The following is a 19,166-nucleotide window of genomic DNA, read 5'->3' as shown; positions in this document are numbered from 1 at the left end:
TCCCCAGTCCTAGTACTGACATAGTACATTCTATTTTCTATGACCCAGATTTCCTTATTTTTATTGTATTATTTTATCATACAGGTCTCTTTTTTTAAACTACTGCAAACCCTTCATAAGAGGCGTTAAAAGTTCAATGGTTGCAGAAGAATATTAAAAGACTTAAAAATTTGTTCTTCCCTTCTTCCCAGGCACAAGGTTGCTCACTGAAAATGCAGGTTTTCCAGTATTATTTGTATCTAGTTGCAGCCATGTGACTAAATTCTTAGAAGCTGAATATGAAGAAAAGTAGAACTTCTACATCATCGGCTTTAAAAAAACAACTACAACAAACAAAAAACACACACGAAACCCAAAAAACAATTGCCCTTGCAACTTCTTCCAAAGCTGAAATGTGATAAACTGGACAATATAGTCCTAATCATGCAAATAAGGCTAATGGGCTAGAGCAATTCTCAAAGCATGGGGCTATCACGTGGAAACCTGTTAGAACTGTAAATCCTCAGAATCCACCCAAGGCCTACTGACTCAAATTCCAGGGGTGAGGCTCAACAAATCTGTGGTTTTAAGAGTCCTACAGGAAACCACTACAATAAAGGAACCCACTAAAAGGAATACATGTTAAGTTTTTATGGAATGAGGACTGAAATAATGCTATTGGCCATGGCATTTAAGATGGCTGATGAGCTTTGGCATGACAGTAAGAGTTTATTTAAAAGCCCTCTAGGTGGGGTGCCTGGCTGTCTCAGTAGAGCATACAATTCTTAATCTTGTGGTTTTGAGATGGAGCCCCACACTGAGCACAGAGATTACTTAAAAAAAAAAAAAAAAGGCCTTTGGGTGATTCAGACGCACACTAAGTTGTTAGAACTACTGCTTTAGGGAACGGCAATGTACCCTATGCTACACCACACTATTATCATTAAAGAAGAAATACACTTATTTAAGCCACTGTAACTTAGCATTATCTTAATACAGCATTTAATAGAAGAGATCCTATAGTTAAGACTGCAAAGATTCAAATTCTGTTTCCATTGTTCAGTTGTTGAATTTGGGTAAGTTCCTTCACCTCTATGAATTCATTTCCTTAACTATAGAAATGGACATAACAAAAACAGTACCTACTCTTATAAGACTGTTATAAAAATTTAAGTGACTGGCGTTTCTGGGTGGCTCAGTCAGTTGAGCATCTGCCTTCAGCTCAGGTCATGATCCATGGTTCATGGGTTCAAGACACACAGCTCAGAGCCTAGAGCCTGCTTCGGATTCTATGTTTCCCTCTCTCTCTGCCCCTCCCCGGCTCATGCTCTCTCAAAAATAAATAAACATTACAAAAAATTTTAAGAAATTTAAGTGATTATCAATTTAAAAGGCATATCAGTAAGCAATCAATTAATGCTAACTGCTATTAAGACAATTACTGAGGAGTGCCTCAGTGGCTCAATTGGTTAAGCGTCCCAACTTCAGCTCAGGTCATGATCTTGAGGTTCACGAGTTTGAGCCCTGCATCAGGCTCTGGTGCTGTTGGCTCAGAGCCTGGAATCTGCTTTGGATTCTGCATCTCCCTCTCTCTCTGCCCCACCCCTCCTCCGCTTGTGTCTCTCTCCCAAAAATAAACATTAAAAAAATTTTTTTAAAGGTAATTATTGAAATAGGTAATCTGGTGAAATATGGAACGCAAAAACTCATTACTCCATCTTATTCCCTATTAATGAGAGGATAAAAGTGGTATTTGGAGGTGAAAATGAGCCACTAGTCTATATAAAGGCTATACAATTTCAGCTTCTATGCACAGAATCATGGCCCATCCTCAAACTGTATACCCCACTGCATTCCTTCCCTACTGTTCTCTAGACACTAAAAATCAACTAACACTAATGAGTCATCACACCTATTTTGTTTTCAGTCTTCTCTCATGCTACTCCTCTTTCCCAAGTGAAATCTTAATCAGTTTATCAGTGCTCACCTTAAACAAGTCTGCTACAGGCTTTTATGTTCCCCTGGCCTAAAATTTTTGGCTGCTTTCCTTAGGTGGATTCAAAACTAATTGTAGCACCTGAGTTAAATGTGTACCGATCCTCAACAAAGCCTAAGTTAAAAGTCCAAGTTAATGATCTGGGATCAGGAGTTCTCAAATTTGTTTCTATCATTGTTCAAGCTCACTAACCATATTATGAAATTAAGCTAGAAAAGAGAATTTTGTAAATTACCTGAAAAGATTCTCTATTTTTACGCTGTCGTCTCCTTTCCCTCAGCAAACTCTTTTGTTTTTCTTCTTCTTCTTCCTTTTCTAAAGCTCGGATGTGTTCTTCAAAGCAAATTAATGCATCTTCTTTATCCATGTCTAGAGTTTTTTCAGTTAAAAAGAAATTAAAATGTCCAATATCAGTAAGATACACAATTTACATTAACTTCTTACAAATCCCAAATTCGCCTTTCCAAAACACTGTACTTAAAACTTGAATATGACTTGTCATCTAAATAGGAAATGTTTAGAAAAAATTCCTAAACACCCTCATTAAAAGATACCTTGAAGTTGAGGGTGAAATGAAGACCATGCACATGACATAATTAAGGAAAATAAAATGGTTACTGTAAAATTTGTCAGCAACATTGGAATTACCCAAAGAGCTTTTCAAAGGACAGATTTTTAGTAGGCCTTACCCCAAACCTACTGAAGCAGGTTATTCGAAGGGTAATCCAGAAAGGTGTAATTTAAAAAAGCAACTATGCAGTCACAAAAAGATAGAATGTGGGGAAGCTTAATATAGGATACCGCTAACACATTTTTTGCTGTTTGCAAATCTCTAAAGCCACTACCTCAAGGAGACAGTATGAGTGAAATTGCGGTAATTAATCTGGTTCTTACTAAGTCACATAGAAAAGGTAAAAAATAATTTCAGGTTTGATCTAGGACATATATATTTCAAGGATTATCTAATAAAGCTAATATTTTCTTCCTAAATAATGAAACTCAACTAGACTCTATTTGGAAACCAACAAACACTGTATCAGGAATGGACAAACATCTGTTCAGTTAATGATCTTTAATAAGAATTCTTTGCTGTTGGGACTTTTAAAAAACTTTCTCCCATCATTATTCTTACTCTGCAATTCCTCATCTTCTGCAAAGGTTGGATTATCCATCAGATACTGCTGTGCTTCAGACCACGTAGTAGAGTATGTTACATTAGCCATGTTGTCAAGTATGTTTTTTAAGGCTTCCCAATTTCTCTTTCGTAACTGCTTTGCTTGCTCCTAAATCAAAAGTATGAATACATATTTTGAGGTTCAAACAAAGTATGGTATCTGAAGTACAATCATTGAGGGCTTATTTATTACAATCTGATGTCCTAATTTCATATTACCCATTTATTTTAAATATCAACACTACCTTTCAAGTGCCCTTGTCAAAATGCTTAGCTTGGTAATTGCTTGCCTTCTATTTGTTTTTTGGGTTTTTTTGCCTCTCTTCTAAGAAGCTGGAATCTGGAAACTGTATCTCCCCAACAACTCTATAAATCTCTCTTTCTATAACTATGCATTATAGACAAAGTCTAAAACTAAAGTTACTATAGGCAAGACACACAGTAGGTAAATATTACAGTCTTTACCTTCAGTTATGTTCAAATTCTTGTTAATAATTACATTTCTATAAATTTCTTAAGAGTGAATAATATACAACAATGCATAATAAAACAGATACGAAGTGCTTTAAAACACTATCCTATAAGCACATTTTAGTGGTAACAATTATGTATCACTGCTGTTCCTATAAAAGAAACATACAGATTATAAATAAAATTACTGAGTATTTTAAAAACTTAATGAATTTTAAAAAAAAGGTATCTTTCAAAGTGGGCATAAGACAGCCAATTCATAATAGTTCAAGTAATAGTTGGATAAACCTGTACCTACTATGTCCACATCAGTAACTACCATTATAGGAACTATTTTTTTTTTTTAAAGCTTATTTATTTTTGAAAGAGCATGAGCGTGCGCATGAGTGGGGTAGGGGCAGAGAGCTCTAATTGAGCCGAGCTGTCAGCACAGAGCCTGACTCAAGGCTTAATCCCATGAACTGTGAGATCATGACCTGAACCAAAATCAAGAGTTGGATGCCCAACCAAATGAGCACCCAGGCGTCCCAGGAGCTCTCCATTTTTAAACCTAACTTCTAATAAAGAGATCTGCAACACCACATAAATTGAATAAACAAAAAAATGGACAGGTTATAAAGTAACTCCTAATCAGAATGAAGAAATAACTTGTTTTATCTAGAAATATGAATAGCAAGGAGTGAATAATACCTTTTCTTTTTTTGAAAGAAAGAATAAAACATCTTCATAGATTTCAAGACGATCACGTTCTGATATTGCATTCCAGACTTCCATCTCTCCAAACATTTGCTCTGCTTTTCTAGTAAAAAAAAAAAAAGAAAAAGATGTTTCTCTATATTGCTCAATAAAAATTAATTTGAGGCCAATTATATGGTAAGTTTAAAACCACCCAATGAGCATTCTTTTCCACTCTAACTTCATGAGTATATTATACACAGGAAAGCTTCTGGATAATTAACGACAACAACAACAAAAAAAACAAAAGAGGCCTCCATTCCTCCCTAGAAATGAAGTGGATAATTCTAACTGAGCCATGTTTTGTAGTCAAAACTGTATTTCTTAGGGTAGCTACATGGGTAGCTTAGGGTAGCTACATGGACACTAACTGTCCATGGAACTATATTATAGACATCAAAGAGTTGCCAGAAGTTTAGTTAATACATGAGATAGAGGACTATTTAAAAAAATGAAGAGTTCCTCACTAACAACTTTCTTGAAGACAGAGGAAAATAAGGAAGCATGTATGGAAAATGAACTGAACAACTTACTGCAAATATGTTAAATCTCAATTTTTATAATAAGTAGAAAGAAGTGAAGCTTTATTATATTCAGTCTACCTCCCCTTTTTAGTGCCTAATTAATAATTCAGTATGAATTCTACATTTAATTACTGATTTATCTTGTATCTTATGAAATTGCCACATTCAGTCATTTAGCTTTATTTAATGAGCATCTGCTTGGGATTAGTTATGGCATTTGGCAAAACATCTGACACAGTAACAATGCAGTAAACATACATTATGCATTTCTAAAAATCTTACTTGTATCTGGTTGTGGAAGTCATTTTCTCATGATTTTCAAGAAAACGCTGAAAGGATTCCTTAGCTTCTTTGTATTTCGATCTTGCTTCTTCTTTTTCTTCTTTCTCTGTCTGGACTTTGTAAGCATTAAAGGCCTGCTTTTTTTCACTCAACTTTGCTAAAGCACTGGATAGAAAAATACCATATAAGAGTAAATGAAGGCAGGATGATCAAATGTCAATGCTTTGGGAAAATAAATTCATTCACAAATTAAGAAAATTTCAGTAAGATATTAAAAATTAAGAAATGATTATAGAAAATAATTTCTACTTTAAAAAGATTCTAGTTTTCTCTGTGGCAGGGTGCTCAAAAATGTATGACAAGTTTTTTGGCTTTTTTTGGTTCATATCTAACATAGAACAATTGTTCTTGATATCCAAAATTACAGAAGACTATGAAAGTGAAAAGTTATACTATTTTACACAATTTTGAATTTGCTAGGGTTGGAAAAGTAAATAAAAAACTTCAAGTGTTACCTGTATCGTGGATCATTAATGATCATTTTCATAGCTTGTTCCCATGAAGCATTAGATGGTACTCGCTGAAAACCATTTAATGACAAAATTAGAACTTTGCACGAATAAAAGTCATACAACAGGAAATAAAACACAATACTCACTGCAAACATCAAGCACTTCCCTTTGCACAAGTTTAAAAGAGGTCTAATAACTTCATATTGAACCAAGACAAACCTTGGTATTATACAGACTAAAAAGAAAACTTAAAACTGATATTTAAACAGAGCATGAATACTTTTTAAGACTATTGATTAAAAGGTAAGCAATTTTCATAAATAAAAAACATTATATCAAATATGGAGGTGGAATGTGCTGTGTATTACACTGTACATGATAGTTTTTTTTGGTGAAGATCAGTTCCACAAAAATATTCTTCAAAAAAGATTAAATTATTAGACAAAAATTATATGTCACATAAAAATGTTTAATACCTTTTCTTTTAATAATTCTTTAAATGCTTGCTTTGCCTCCTCCTTTGTATTCCAAGTATAGGTTTTTTTTGCTGGTTGGCTTTCCTCCTCTTCTTTTTTGGGAGTAAAACTAGAGAGAAATTTAAATATGGTACTTATAATTTAAATATACATTTGCTTCACTAAGAAAAACAATGTTGTAATTATTTAAGTGTCTGTATTGAGATTAAAGTTTACAATTTTAGAAATAATATATTAGAATAATAAATTTGGTTAAGTGTCCAACTTCAGCTCAGGTCATGATGTCATGGTTCGTGAGTTTGGGCCCTGTGTCAGGCTTTCTGATGTCAGTGCCGAGCCTGCTCTGGATCCTTTCTCCCCCTCTCTCTCTGCCTCTCCCCTGCTCACACACTCAAAAATTAATGAACATTAAAAAAACACACAAACAAAAACAAAAAAAAACTTATCCAATGCCTTCATATCAGTGTCTTAATAACTAAATATTTGGCTAAGTGTGTACAAATATAAAAAAACATGTCGAGGATCAATAAAATCAGAGGGCAAACTACGCCTCATGTGCCATATCTAGACCACTTCCTGTTTCTGTAAATACATAGCTTTACTCAGGAGCTTATATAGTGTTTATGGCTTATTGTGTGCTACCACAGCAGAACTGCATCACTGTGACAGACTTTATGATCCACAAAACCAGAATTATTTACTCTTCGATAAGTTATGAAAAAAATATGCCAAACACTGACCTCAAACAAAAAGAATTAACATACCCAAGAATTACCAACTGTACTAGTATGGGGATCTTTATGAAATGCAAAGGCCATATAATTCTAACGTGTTCTTCTATATAAAGGGAAAAAATGCAGAAAAAACAAAAACAACTAAGTACAATGCTTACAGAAGATACTAGAACAAATACTAACAACAACAAAAAGTATATTCACACTCTCTCAATCAAGTAACCTTACTTTGGGAAGTTTATTTAAAACTGTCAGAAACAGTATAAAGAGCTCAAACATTAAATGGTCTATATATTGCAGTAATTAGATTATACTGACTTAGGAACTGTTAAGAAAATACTAGAAAGAAAATAAGCAGGAAATAATTGTCCTTAAAATTATGGAAAAAATAAATTATTATGGAAAAATAAAGTATAAGAGATATAAAAAATATCAATCCCGGGGCACCTGGGTGGCTCAGTTGGCTGGGCGTCCGACTCTTGATTTTGGATCAGGTTTTGGATTTCATCTTGATTTTGGATCAGATTTGGATCTCATTGTTCTGGGATCGAGCCCCACATCAGGCTCTGTGCTGAGTGTGGAACCTGCTTAAGAGTTTATCTCCCACTGCTCATCCCCCACTTGCGCTTGCTCTCTCAAGTATTAAAAAATATTAAAACAAAAAATAATACCCCAAAACCTAAATAACTATCAGAACACTGAAAATTATATTTATGTAAATATAATATGCCATCATCCAACATGATGGAGTATATGTCTTTACAATGTAGAAGACGTTAGATAGGTGCATAAAATAGATAATGCCCACATTTTTAAATGCACAGAAAATGGGCAGGAGGGGCGCCTGGCTGGCTCAGTCGGAAGAGCACGCAACTCTTGATCTCGGGGTTGTGAACTGGAGCCCCATGTTGGCTGTAGAGAGTATTAAAAAAATAAAATTTAACAGACAAAGATGAAAAAAAAAAGGGAAAAGAATATAAATAAAATGTTAATTACTCTTTTATGCCTTAAATATACCTTACAGAGTCCTTTTTCAACTTCTAAACATCAGAAAAAATTATAAAGTTATTTTCACTTTGGGAAATGTTCTTCTAAATATTCATGATATGTACAGTTGGGAGATGAAATCAATGTATTTAAATATTAAGATGGATGATCATGTTTGGAACTTGACATCATGGTTAACATTATTTTATGAGGACATCATTAAAGTCAAGAAGCATAGTACTTTTTGTATCTGTATAAAGCACATCCATATGAAATTTTACCAGATTATAGCGAACACAAGTACATGTAAACTATAAATTGACAGATGAAGCTGTTTTGCCTTATTAAAAAGTTGTACCAATTACAAAAACAGTTTTCCAATATCCTACTGAATCTTTATTTTTGCTTACTTAATTTTTGCTTCTGTCTGTACACCAAACCATAGCACTTCCTTGCAGGGCTGTGCTAATCCATATTTGACTATCACATAATATGGAAAATCAGGGGTGCCTGGGTGGCTCAACTGGTTAAGTGTCCAATTTCAGCTCAGGTCATGATCTCACAGTTCGTGGGTTCGAGCCCCATCTCGGGCTGTGTACTGACAGCCCAGAGCCTGGAGCCTGCTTCAAATTCTGTATCTCCCTCTCTTTATGCCCCTCCCCTGCTCTCACTCTGTCTCTCAAAAATGAACATTAAAAAAATAAAGAGAGAAAATCAATAATACTAATTCTGTCTTTAAAATTTTATTTTATTAATATGGACTTCTGGCATTAATTCTGATCTAAAATTAAAGATTACAGCACCATTATTGATATATCTTGATTACTAAGGTGCCTGGTAATTAAGAACTCCCTTTAAATTTGTGTCACACCCTATTATCTATAAATTCTGCTTCCTAAAACTTTTGAGGATTAGTTTTCCAACAGATTAAGAGCATGACCCCACAAAATTCAGCCATGAAAAGGATTCATTATCTAAAAGCTCATGTTTTGATGCTCAACAACCTTTTAAACACTTAATGGCCACCAAGTAAACTGGCAATTTTTAGTACTAATGAAGTCTGGTACTGATTTGCAAAAAAGAAGTCACTAAACTTACTCAGCTACTGCTTCCTGCTTAGCTGTTTCTTCTCCAGTATTACTGGATACTTCCATACTCTGATCCTGAACAGCAGGAGTACTAGTAAGTTGTGCTTGTTCTTCAGTTGAAATTGTTACTGTATTTTCGTTATCTACAACAGTAGCAACAATCGAAGTAACCTCAGGCTCAGGAACAACTGGAACAGTTCCACCCACAGTATTAGAAGCAGAGGTGGAAGCACTGGCATTGGCTGCAGCAGCAGCGGCAGCAGCTGCCGCTGCGGCTGCAACAACAGCGGCTGCAGCTTCTGCGGCAGCCATGGTGCTCATTGTGGTCGGAATTTCGGTTGTAGGAACTGGGGCTGTTGATGTTGTGGTGCACTCTTCTTGCTTACTATGTGTTAAAAAAACAAAAACAAAATTGGTCATCTCATTAAGTCATACATCAGAAAGTCAAACAACACTAATTTTTATCATAAAATCAAATGAATAAGAGAAACCATAAAAGGGAAAAAAGGCTGTATGCCAAACTATTAAGCTATCTAAAAAGACTGAAACCAAAGAATGAAACTGGATTACTCTGAGCAAACATTCGGGATAATTTATGACAGGGACTCATGAACACTCTGAATTTCCAAAAGTCCATTAACTGTTTTCATTTACAAAACACCCTACTATCAGACTGCATTACAACATAAAATTTGGCCTATATCATAAATTTCTATAAGAACTTTAAATTTTATCCATTTTACATACTAAAAAAAGGAAGAGATATATAATACTTTATCCATTACCAAATTGATAAATCAAACCAAATCCTGGACTTTTCTATAACACAGTCTCCTTAATTCATAAAGGATGCAGTCCGAATTCAAACAATCACTGTCTAAGGAAAGTGTCATTTGTGTATCTTCATTAAGTATCCTTCCCCTTACCCCAAATCCTCCAAAGACATCCAACCACCAGACCTAACATATTAAATACTATTGATGTATAAAGCAAAGAATTAAAATAAGAATGTTATAGGAGATACCAAATTTGTAAATTGTACTGATATCCAAAAATTGCTTACCTGGTTTCTTCAGCTTTGATCATTGCTATTAAAGAGAAAAGAAAGTTACATGACATGGTTTTTAAATACAGTCACTGAAAACAAACTTTAAAGGGAGATAAGGAGAAGTTTCATACAATAAGATTTAATTTACCATCCACAAATACATCAACTTTTTCAGAGCAAATGCTTGCTCCAAAGTTCCAGGGTAGCAATTAAAGAATGAAGACAAATTTAAACGACAGCAGTTTTTAGGAAAGTTTCTCTGCACACTGCTACTTTCCCAAAGGCTGCTGGCTACTGCAAAAACTCCCTGAAAATATCTGTATAATTCTGGAATAAAACAGTATTTTTCTCAGAGATAAAACTATGTTTTTTTTTTTTTTTCAAAGATACTATATTCAAAACGAGACCAAATTCATGTTATGAAATTCCAGCACATGTATACTAGCACTGACAGGTAGATAAATAGTTATGCACACCAACTATTTGTAGTAGGGTTATATCAAAAATGAGCTTGGTATTTCTTACATGAATAAAATGGGATTCTACCTATCTACAGTATTATTATTATTATTAGCCAATGCTAGTGTATAAGTTTAAATTGGGCTTTAAAGATTTGCATTCAATATTTTAGCTTTTATTCCAATTAATTTTTTCTTTATGGGTAACAAAAATATTCAGCTTCAGTAGAGAATGAGGCCCTCCACATAAATGATACCAAAGCTGAACTTAATTAAAGTATTTAAAAAATTTATTTCCCTTTAATGGAAATGACTTCTGAAAATACGTTTAGGATGGCTGACAAAACATACTAAAGGAGTCATCACCGCTAATATTAATGTTTTTTGGATACAATGATGATCTAAACCAATTATGTGACACAGGAAAAATGTAAATAGACTTAAGACCACAGTGCCTTTAAAAAATTTTTATTGTCTTTACTTTTAGATGTCATTCTGTACACATCTTTATTCTACACTGTATTCTACACTGTAGACTAATTATTAGCCCCATTTCTAAAATCTACTGCTTATAAGTTGATCGTTTATGACACCAGATTCTACCAGAAGTGAGAGTAAAAGAATTAAATTTTCAATTCTTACTCTAATCTCTGCTATTTGAAGAACTAGGTTTTACATTAGGTAGTATTTCCAGACTTTCAGGGGTATTCTGAATAGCTGAGGATGATGAAAAACTCTCCCTTTGCAAGTAGAGCACGGCATTTTGTTGAATTCTCCCATTAACATACATAAAGGCTATTTTAATTTTTTTTTTTTTTTTTTTGTACTGTTTATTTTTGAGAGGCAGAGAGACAGAGCATGAGCAGGGGAGGGGCAGAGAGAGGGAGACACAGAATCCGAAGCAGGCTCCAGGCTCTGAGCTGCCAGAACAGAGCCCGATGCGAGACTCGAACCCACAAACTGCGAGAACATGACCTGAGCCGAAGTCTGACGCTCAACTGACTGAGCCACCCAGGTGCCCCATATAAAGGCTATTTTAAAATGTGCTAAAATAAAATCAGCATTAAATGTATAGTCTGACAATACATTAAAAAGATTTAAACTGATTAAGACTCAAAGTTCTTTGCTATCTGCTACATGAGTTAAGCCACCTATTGTATGTATGTACCAACACTCACAGCTGTATTTAGAAATACTGTACATGATGTCCTTATTCAATTTTCCAATAGTATATTAATGGCTTTAAAAATAAAAGTATAATTTTAAAAGCTCCAAGCTCATTTATAATATAACCCTTAAATGAATTCTTTGAATTAGAGATTTCTCACTGCAGATTTTTCCAATCATGGTTAGTGAACATTAGTAACATACTCTAAAAATGTTAAATAATGACAGAAAATGAATTATCAAAGCAGCTCACCATGCAGGTTTGATTTTGTAATAAGACTTCCAGCAACAATGGTATTCTGGTATCCTAGTTTCAGTGGAATCAAATCAAATAAAAATCTATTTAAAATCTATAGAACTGATATCTAGAGCAACAAGAAAATAAGAGCCCATAAAACTGTTATACCATTTAAAACGTTCTAATCATTTAATTTTTAAAAATAAGACCTGTGTTTGAACAATACTATTTATGAAGGATTGCTTCACTGTGAATGACAATATGTAAAAAATTAACATTAAAAGTTATATTTTTCTGTGTTACCTTCAAGATCCTCAAGTTCTTTAGGTTTGGCCCAGCGGGATTCTTTTGTTTGAGAATTATAATAGTAAGGTTTTCCAGAGTCAGATTTGTATTCCTTCCAGGGACATTTAGATAAAAGTTGCTGAAGGAAAATAAAAATCTTCAGTTAACAGTAATATATTTAGCATCACTCATCATTCACATCACTGTTTCACTAAATATTATCAATCTGTACAAATCAAATGCTTGTGAGATGATAAGCTACCAAATGTAGAATACTTACCAGGTGATGTTATCTGAAATGTTTATCTTTACAATAATACTGCAACATTCATATTATTTCAGATTTATGCTGTTACTTAAGGAAACTCACTTAATACATCTAATTAAGGGGCAGAGGCAAGATTCAAAACCAGGTCTATATAAATTTCAGATCGTATTTGCTCTTGCCATTTATACCCCACCATAGGTAAAAATTATCATACATATTTCAGAGACTTCTCAAATACAAATTAAAGTAGGAAAAACATAAATGCTAGGAAAAAAGCAAAATCTGGTTTACCCTGCTTACATGTCAGTTTTATGGCTAATAATTTATTAAACCTATATGAACTCTCTTATGTAAGGAAACAAAGTATGATATACTTAAAACCTAATATAGAAAACTGGTTAGGGCGGCATGAGAATGCTATTGAAAACTTAACTTTAGACAGTGTCTTAGTAATATTTAATGATGAAATAATTGTCTACATTAGTACTGGGATTAAAAAAATAATTATAGTATCTGCCAACCTTCCATCCCAAGTGTTGCTACACACTGCATATTAGTGTGGTAGCCTGGAAAATATTTTTATCTGCTCAAATTCCTCAATTTAGAGGGAGAAAAAAATATATGCTGCCAACTAGGAAAAATCTCTAAGTATGGCTTGAAATGCCAAGTCAATTCTTACTTAAGACTCTTAATTAGTTCCTAATTAAACCACATGCTATAATGCTTAGTATATTCCTTCAATGTACCTTCCACATCTATACATTCTGAACAAAACTTGCAACATAAAATGAAATTTACATGCTTTTCAGGGGCTTTCTCCACAGAGACAGATAATTTTCAGCTCTAAGAGAAGGAAGCACTTGTATTTGTAATTTAATTCCATCTCCATTACCCCCAACCTCACTGGAAATTTTTAAAAATTCATTGCAAGACATCTGCGATCACCTAAGTTTGCTATAAAGAGGAAAACAATTTAAAACGTGAATTTATTTATTTATTTATTTTAAATTTTTTTTTTTTAACATTTATTTATTTTTGAGACAGAGAGGGACAGAGCATGAACAGGGGAGGGTCAGAGAGAGAGGGAGACACAGACTCTGAAGCCGGCTCCAGGCTCTGAGCCGTCAGCCCAGAGCCTGACACAGGGCTCGAACTCACGGACCGTAAGATCATGACCTGAGTCAAAGCCGGACGCCTAACCGACCGAGCCACCCAGGCGCCCCTAAAACGTGAATTTAAAGAGTAAAGGGCAAGCAGAGAGAGTCTTATTGCTCTTCCAATTTATTCTTTAAATCATCTTTCCCAAACTGATGCCACCCAACCAATAAGCATTCCTGAGCAGGGGCCAAAATCAGTAAAAAAAAAAAAAGGACCTAATCTATTTAACAATCCCTAATCTCCAAGCCTCAAACTTGTACCTCAGCAGGTGTTTTCAGATCATCCGGTTTCTCCCAAGTAGACTGTTTTGTTTCAGTATTGTAGTAGTAAGTTCTTCCATCAGGTGATTTATGTTCGGTCCACATTGATTTCTAAAGAAAAAAATTACAAAAAGATTCAAATTTTTTAACAGTGCTATGACAGTGAATATTAGTTTCCATTAGTTTCATTAATAATATACAACGAAATTGAAAGTACAAAATGGACATATTTTTGACAGTTTAAATCACTTAGAATAACACATCATTGCAAGTGGGGAGTTAACTGCAAAATAGACCATTTTAAAGTACTTCAAAAGTAGTATGGCTCTATTGAGGTTTTAGAATCTCTATATTCTACCCAGTCTCTCAGAAGTATAAGGATATGACTGTTTCACCTAGAAACAGTAACTTTGTAACTGTTGTAACGTATATAGCACATAATATAATCTTTCAGCAATACAACCTATGCCTTGTAGATAAAATATATGAAGTAGATGCTAATGTAGTATATTGGTGGATTGATCATGAGCTCAATAACTTTATTTGCATCAAGCTGGACAAAGTTCTAAACTGACATGCCATAAAGACAGCTGTCAAAATTAGAAAGGATAGGTTTTAGATGACAATCAGAATTTTAACAATCAAGGTGAAATTTAACAGGGATAAAATGTGAATCCAAATGCCTCAACACAATAGAGGTGAGAAAATTTTATGTGATACTAGTTTGATACAGAATAGAAGTTCATTCTTGGGTCCAAAAGAACTCCTAAGAGCATATTAAAAGTTGCTAGTAAAACCTCAGCCATCAATAGACATGATGCCTCAAATTAAGGCTGGTTAAGAGTTTTACAGGGTTCCCATAAGTATGCATTTAAAGTAATCACAAAAGGGGCAGGAAGAAACTTTGAGAGGTGACTGGTATCTGCGGTCTTGGTGGTGATAGTTCTCAGGTGTATGTATTCCTCAAATCATATAGTTGTACATGTTAAATACATAGTTTAATATGTCAATCATATCATAATAAAGAGGGTTTAAAAGTAATTTTACAAGGAATCATTAAGGAATTACTGGATGAGATCAAAGGTACTAAGTCCAGTTCCAGGTACCAGATCACTTAGATAATAATGAACTCAAGTATGATTGAAAGAAGATTAGAGATGACCTATATCAATCATTTCTTCGAATCTAAGACAAAACATTACTGTACATACCTCTAAGAAAAAGAAGTAAAATCATCTTCAAACTATTCCATGCTTTTTAACCCTCAGATTTTATGTTAACCTTTTGAAAGATGTATTCTTATTCAGACACTGATTTTATAACAATTCCAGTTTTTGAAAAGAAAAATAGGCAAATAAAATAAGCTATTCCTTAAACTTCACATTGAAACCATTTTTTTGTACGAGAGCTGCTGATGTCCATTCAATTCCACACCGTATCACCCTCTATGCTATAAAAAAATATTGGTAATGGAGCATTTATTAAAACAAAAACAAAAAACTAAGTCACCAGTACTAGTTCTTAATGATCTTCTGAACTTATTTAAAGCTGACCTACCTTTCTTTTTTCCTTATCAACTTTATTGAGAAACAGAATACACCTACTTTTGATTTCGGCTTTGGGAATGTGGCTCAACATACATTATTTCATTGCTTTTTCTGCTCTCTCACCATAATCATTTTATTGCTAGCTGATAAGAGTGCTGTGCCATTATTTCTAGAATTTTCTTTCAAACCACTGACATTTATTCTTCTGATGTTGGCACTTTTGTTGTTCAGTCATGCACAACAAAGCCATAATTGCTGCCTGGAGAATGGAGATCATAGGACACTATGTAGATTATAGGATGCATCTTAATTACAGACATGTTCAATGGTCAAAGCAAATATGCTGTGATTTAAGAAACATTTGCAAAATGTGGGAATGGAGAACAAGAAAAGATGACTCAAGGAGAGAAATTAATGTCATTTAGAACACAAGTAGATGAGGGAAGATGATTATTTTCTGGAACTTCTGAGGAACCAGAGTTAATGTGAAGGGATTATAAACAGTCATTAGAATTCAAAGAAAAAAAACTGATAAAATTTGAGCGGTTTGGTAACGAAATGTTTGGCCCTTTCTATATAAATTCGTTAAGTCATCTGACATGACTGCAAAATGGCTTTCTGCACGGTGTAGGATAGTTAAGATAGTTCAAAAGGTATACTAAATTCTTTAACTTGTTCTAGCACTTCATGCAGAGTATGACAAATACAATCTCTCTGGAGCAAACAAGACTGCACTAAAGGGAAATCGACCTAAGTTCCAAAATTATATTTAAACTTCCCAAGTCACATCTGCTAAAGAGCATCAAGGAAAAGAAGTTCACCAGAAACAAATTTATAAAAAAATGGAATGAAAAAGGGTGCCAAATAATAGGGAAAAACAGGAGAGAGATATACAAACCACTAAAACAAACAGTAAACAATTTAGTATTCATTAGCTACTACTTTATTCAAGTCTTACAGCTACACTACAAGCAATATGAACGCTATCCTCATTTTTCAAATAAGAAAGCCAAGACTTAGGAGGGTTAATATAACTTGTTCATAGTGATTCAGTTAGTAAATAATACAACTAGAACAATTCAGTCATATTTGCTTCTAAAGACCACATCTACTCACACTGAAATGTTTTGTCAGGGATATTATATTCAGAACAGTCTGTCAATAAGGACAGATAAATTCCTGATCTCCTAATGAGTAAGAAGCACTGTATCAATTTTCAGTTAATTCTTTTAATAACCTTGCCAAGGTAGATACAATTTATTATCTCCACTTTATAGAAGAGAAAACGGAACACAACAGAATACAGGAATATGCTCAAGGTAACACAGCTAGCTAGTGAGTTCATTAGAACACTGGACCCACATACTGAGGTCCTATGAAACAAGTTTCTAACACTTTGCATCAATAGAAACAATCTATACCAATGCCTTAACTAATATACCAAATCCACTTATAGAAGTCAATTCTGGAGTAAGAAAAATGATTTATCTGATAAGCTTTTGCTCCTTTTCCTTAAGTGCATCTAATCTGCAACTTGAAGTAAAACTGTATCTCACCTCTGGCCAAAACTAGGACTAATATTTTAAAAGAAAAATTTAAAAACAAATGTATCCTGAATGTTGAATATAAGATGAAGAATGGCATAAAATATCAATAGGTATATAGATAACAACTTTCTTCATAGGATAAAACATGACTTATGCAAATAGTTGTTAAGTAGTGAGTACAGTCTATTCAAAAAACATTTTCCTAAAAATTACCATTTTTTTTTTAAAGAAAGACCTCTCCAGACCAATACACCAATGACGCCTATCAAATATTTAGACTGCCTTTGCATAATTGGAGAAAACCTAACAAACATGTAGATGTGTAGTATTCTGAATGGCCCAAAACCAGGACATTACTTTTAACCTTAAGGTTAGCTGCTTTGAGGGCTTGTAAGAGATACTAAGATAATCCTTGCACTGGAGCTTTATTCTGCACTTTTGTCACAGATGACAGCCTTCCCAAAATTATTTTATTACTGACAGTTACTGTATTATTAAAAAACTGTCAAGACAAATGGCAGGTCTGGGGAATCAACCAAAAGTTGACATTTTTACAAATGATAAACTAGAAGGATAAATATGAAGAAGAAATTAAAAAACTATCATTCTTAATATACAAAAACCTACTACAATCATTAAGATGATCTAATGGAAAAATAAACATCGCCATTAACGAAACTCAATGCAGATAAGTAGATATTCAACTTCATTAGTAAATCAAGGAAGCATACATTACGTGAAAACTTTCTGTTCATCAGATAAATCACAGACTCTTAGTATACAATGTTAAAGGGTGTGAAGAAAAGTGCACTGTCATGCTAGTGTTGGGAATGGAATTAGTATTGTTTTTCTGAATGGCAACTTACTAGTTCTCATCAAAATTCAAAATGCAAGCAATCTCTTAATGCTGATATTTTATTCCACAAAATCCCATTTATATAGTTGCAAAGATGTACAAGAATGTTCTCTACAGGATTACTTGTAATGTCAAAAAATTTGAGATTATTCAGTATCCACTCATAGGAAAATAGTTCAATCAGGGTCCATCATACTGTGGACTTATGGAGATCTGTTTAGAAAATGTTGAAGATACAGTGTGAAACAGAGTAAGACATGATATATCAGCAAAATATACACAGAAAATATTTAAAAGGAAGACTGGGTAAAGGGAAAAAATGCACATATATAATTATCAAGAGAGCTAAAAGATTCCAAAAAGCTAGTCAACAATTAGGTTCTGAATAAATTCAATAAACATATAAATAATTATATGCACATGAGATACGCATTTATACATACATAGATACTTCTGTAAACTATAAGTCCAACTGAACAAAACCAAAAGCAAGTGACTAAATCTAACATTAAATAGATAGGAAAGTCCTCTCAACTACTCTAAATAAGGAAAAGGAGAAAAACCCAAAATATAAGATCAGAATTAAGGAACAACATAACCAGAAACAGATGATTTACAACCAATTCCCCAAATCTAAAGGAAATTATTTCCTCACAAACGACTACAATTTACCCTAGAAGAAAACACATCATACATGAATATTCCAATTACCATAAAAGAACCCAACTAGACAATTTCATAAAACACATCATAAACTTAAAAAAAAAACAGAGACGTACAATTTACTTCAGATAATCAGAAAAGATGAAAAGTTCCTTATTAATAACAAAACTCAAGAGAAAGGTATCAAAAAAGAAAACCAGGTAATGTTACTTATGAATGTTATTTTTAAATGTAAAAATTTAAATATAACATTAACCCATTAGCCAAAAGAATCTTGCATTGTATATATTCGGACAAAGTAGAACTTATTGTAGAAGTGCCAGGTGGTTTGATATTGGGAAATCTATAAAGAAGAAATTATTTCTGTTAACAAATTGAAAAAAGAAAACACCACATGAGCACACCAACAGACTTGGTCAAATCACACCTTGAAAAGTATGACCATTCGGAAATATTAAAAAAAACAAACTTAACAAAAACACCTGAATGATAAAGGCCAACTTATCAAAAACCAATAAAAATTACTGTAAAGCCACTTCCATTAAAATCATGAACAAAATGCGAGTCTGCAATCACTGTGTTTCAACAAATACATTATGGCAATAAAATGAAATAAATAATTGGTATAAATATTTGGGAAAGAGATATATTCTCTTATCTTTACTGCTAAAGATTCAAATAAAATCTAGTTAAAATGAAAAAAAAGTATTCTA

At 33.4% G+C, this 19,166-nt stretch overlaps 1 protein-coding gene across 10 annotated transcripts in view; it reads right to left on the bottom strand.

Annotated features, from left to right (window-relative positions):
• Window positions 1-19,166, bottom strand: part of PRPF40A (pre-mRNA processing factor 40 homolog A) — a 53,462-nt gene that overhangs the window by 9,296 nt on the left and 25,000 nt on the right. For 6 of the 10 annotated variants that reach the window (XM_049615640.1, XM_049615631.1, XM_049615632.1 and 3 more), the window contains 11 exons: window positions 13,841-13,951; window positions 12,173-12,293; window positions 11,885-11,938; window positions 10,022-10,046; window positions 8,969-9,343; window positions 6,150-6,258; window positions 5,677-5,741; window positions 5,162-5,326; window positions 4,311-4,419; window positions 3,108-3,258; window positions 2,211-2,344 (listed from right to left, as the gene is read on the bottom strand). In XM_049615640.1, the coding sequence (XP_049471597.1) occupies window positions 2,211-2,344; window positions 3,108-3,258; window positions 4,311-4,419; window positions 5,162-5,326; window positions 5,677-5,741; window positions 6,150-6,258; window positions 8,969-9,343; window positions 10,022-10,046; window positions 11,885-11,938; window positions 12,173-12,293; window positions 13,841-13,951 (1,419 nt within the window). The remainder of the gene's footprint in view (window positions 1-2,210; window positions 2,345-3,107; window positions 3,259-4,310; window positions 4,420-5,161; window positions 5,327-5,676; window positions 5,742-6,149; window positions 6,259-8,968; window positions 9,344-10,021; window positions 10,047-11,884; window positions 11,939-12,172; window positions 12,294-13,840; window positions 13,952-19,166) is intronic. The other 4 variants (XM_049615634.1, XM_049615635.1, XM_049615637.1 and 1 more) reach the window with 1 other exon arrangement.

This window comes from Panthera uncia, assembly GCF_023721935.1.
Source record: "Panthera uncia isolate 11264 chromosome C1 unlocalized genomic scaffold, Puncia_PCG_1.0 HiC_scaffold_3, whole genome shotgun sequence".
Taxonomy (NCBI): Eukaryota; Metazoa; Chordata; class Mammalia; order Carnivora; family Felidae; genus Panthera; species Panthera uncia.
The sequence above is the reverse complement of the archived record's forward strand: the minus strand, read 5'-3'. Positions and strand labels throughout refer to the sequence as shown.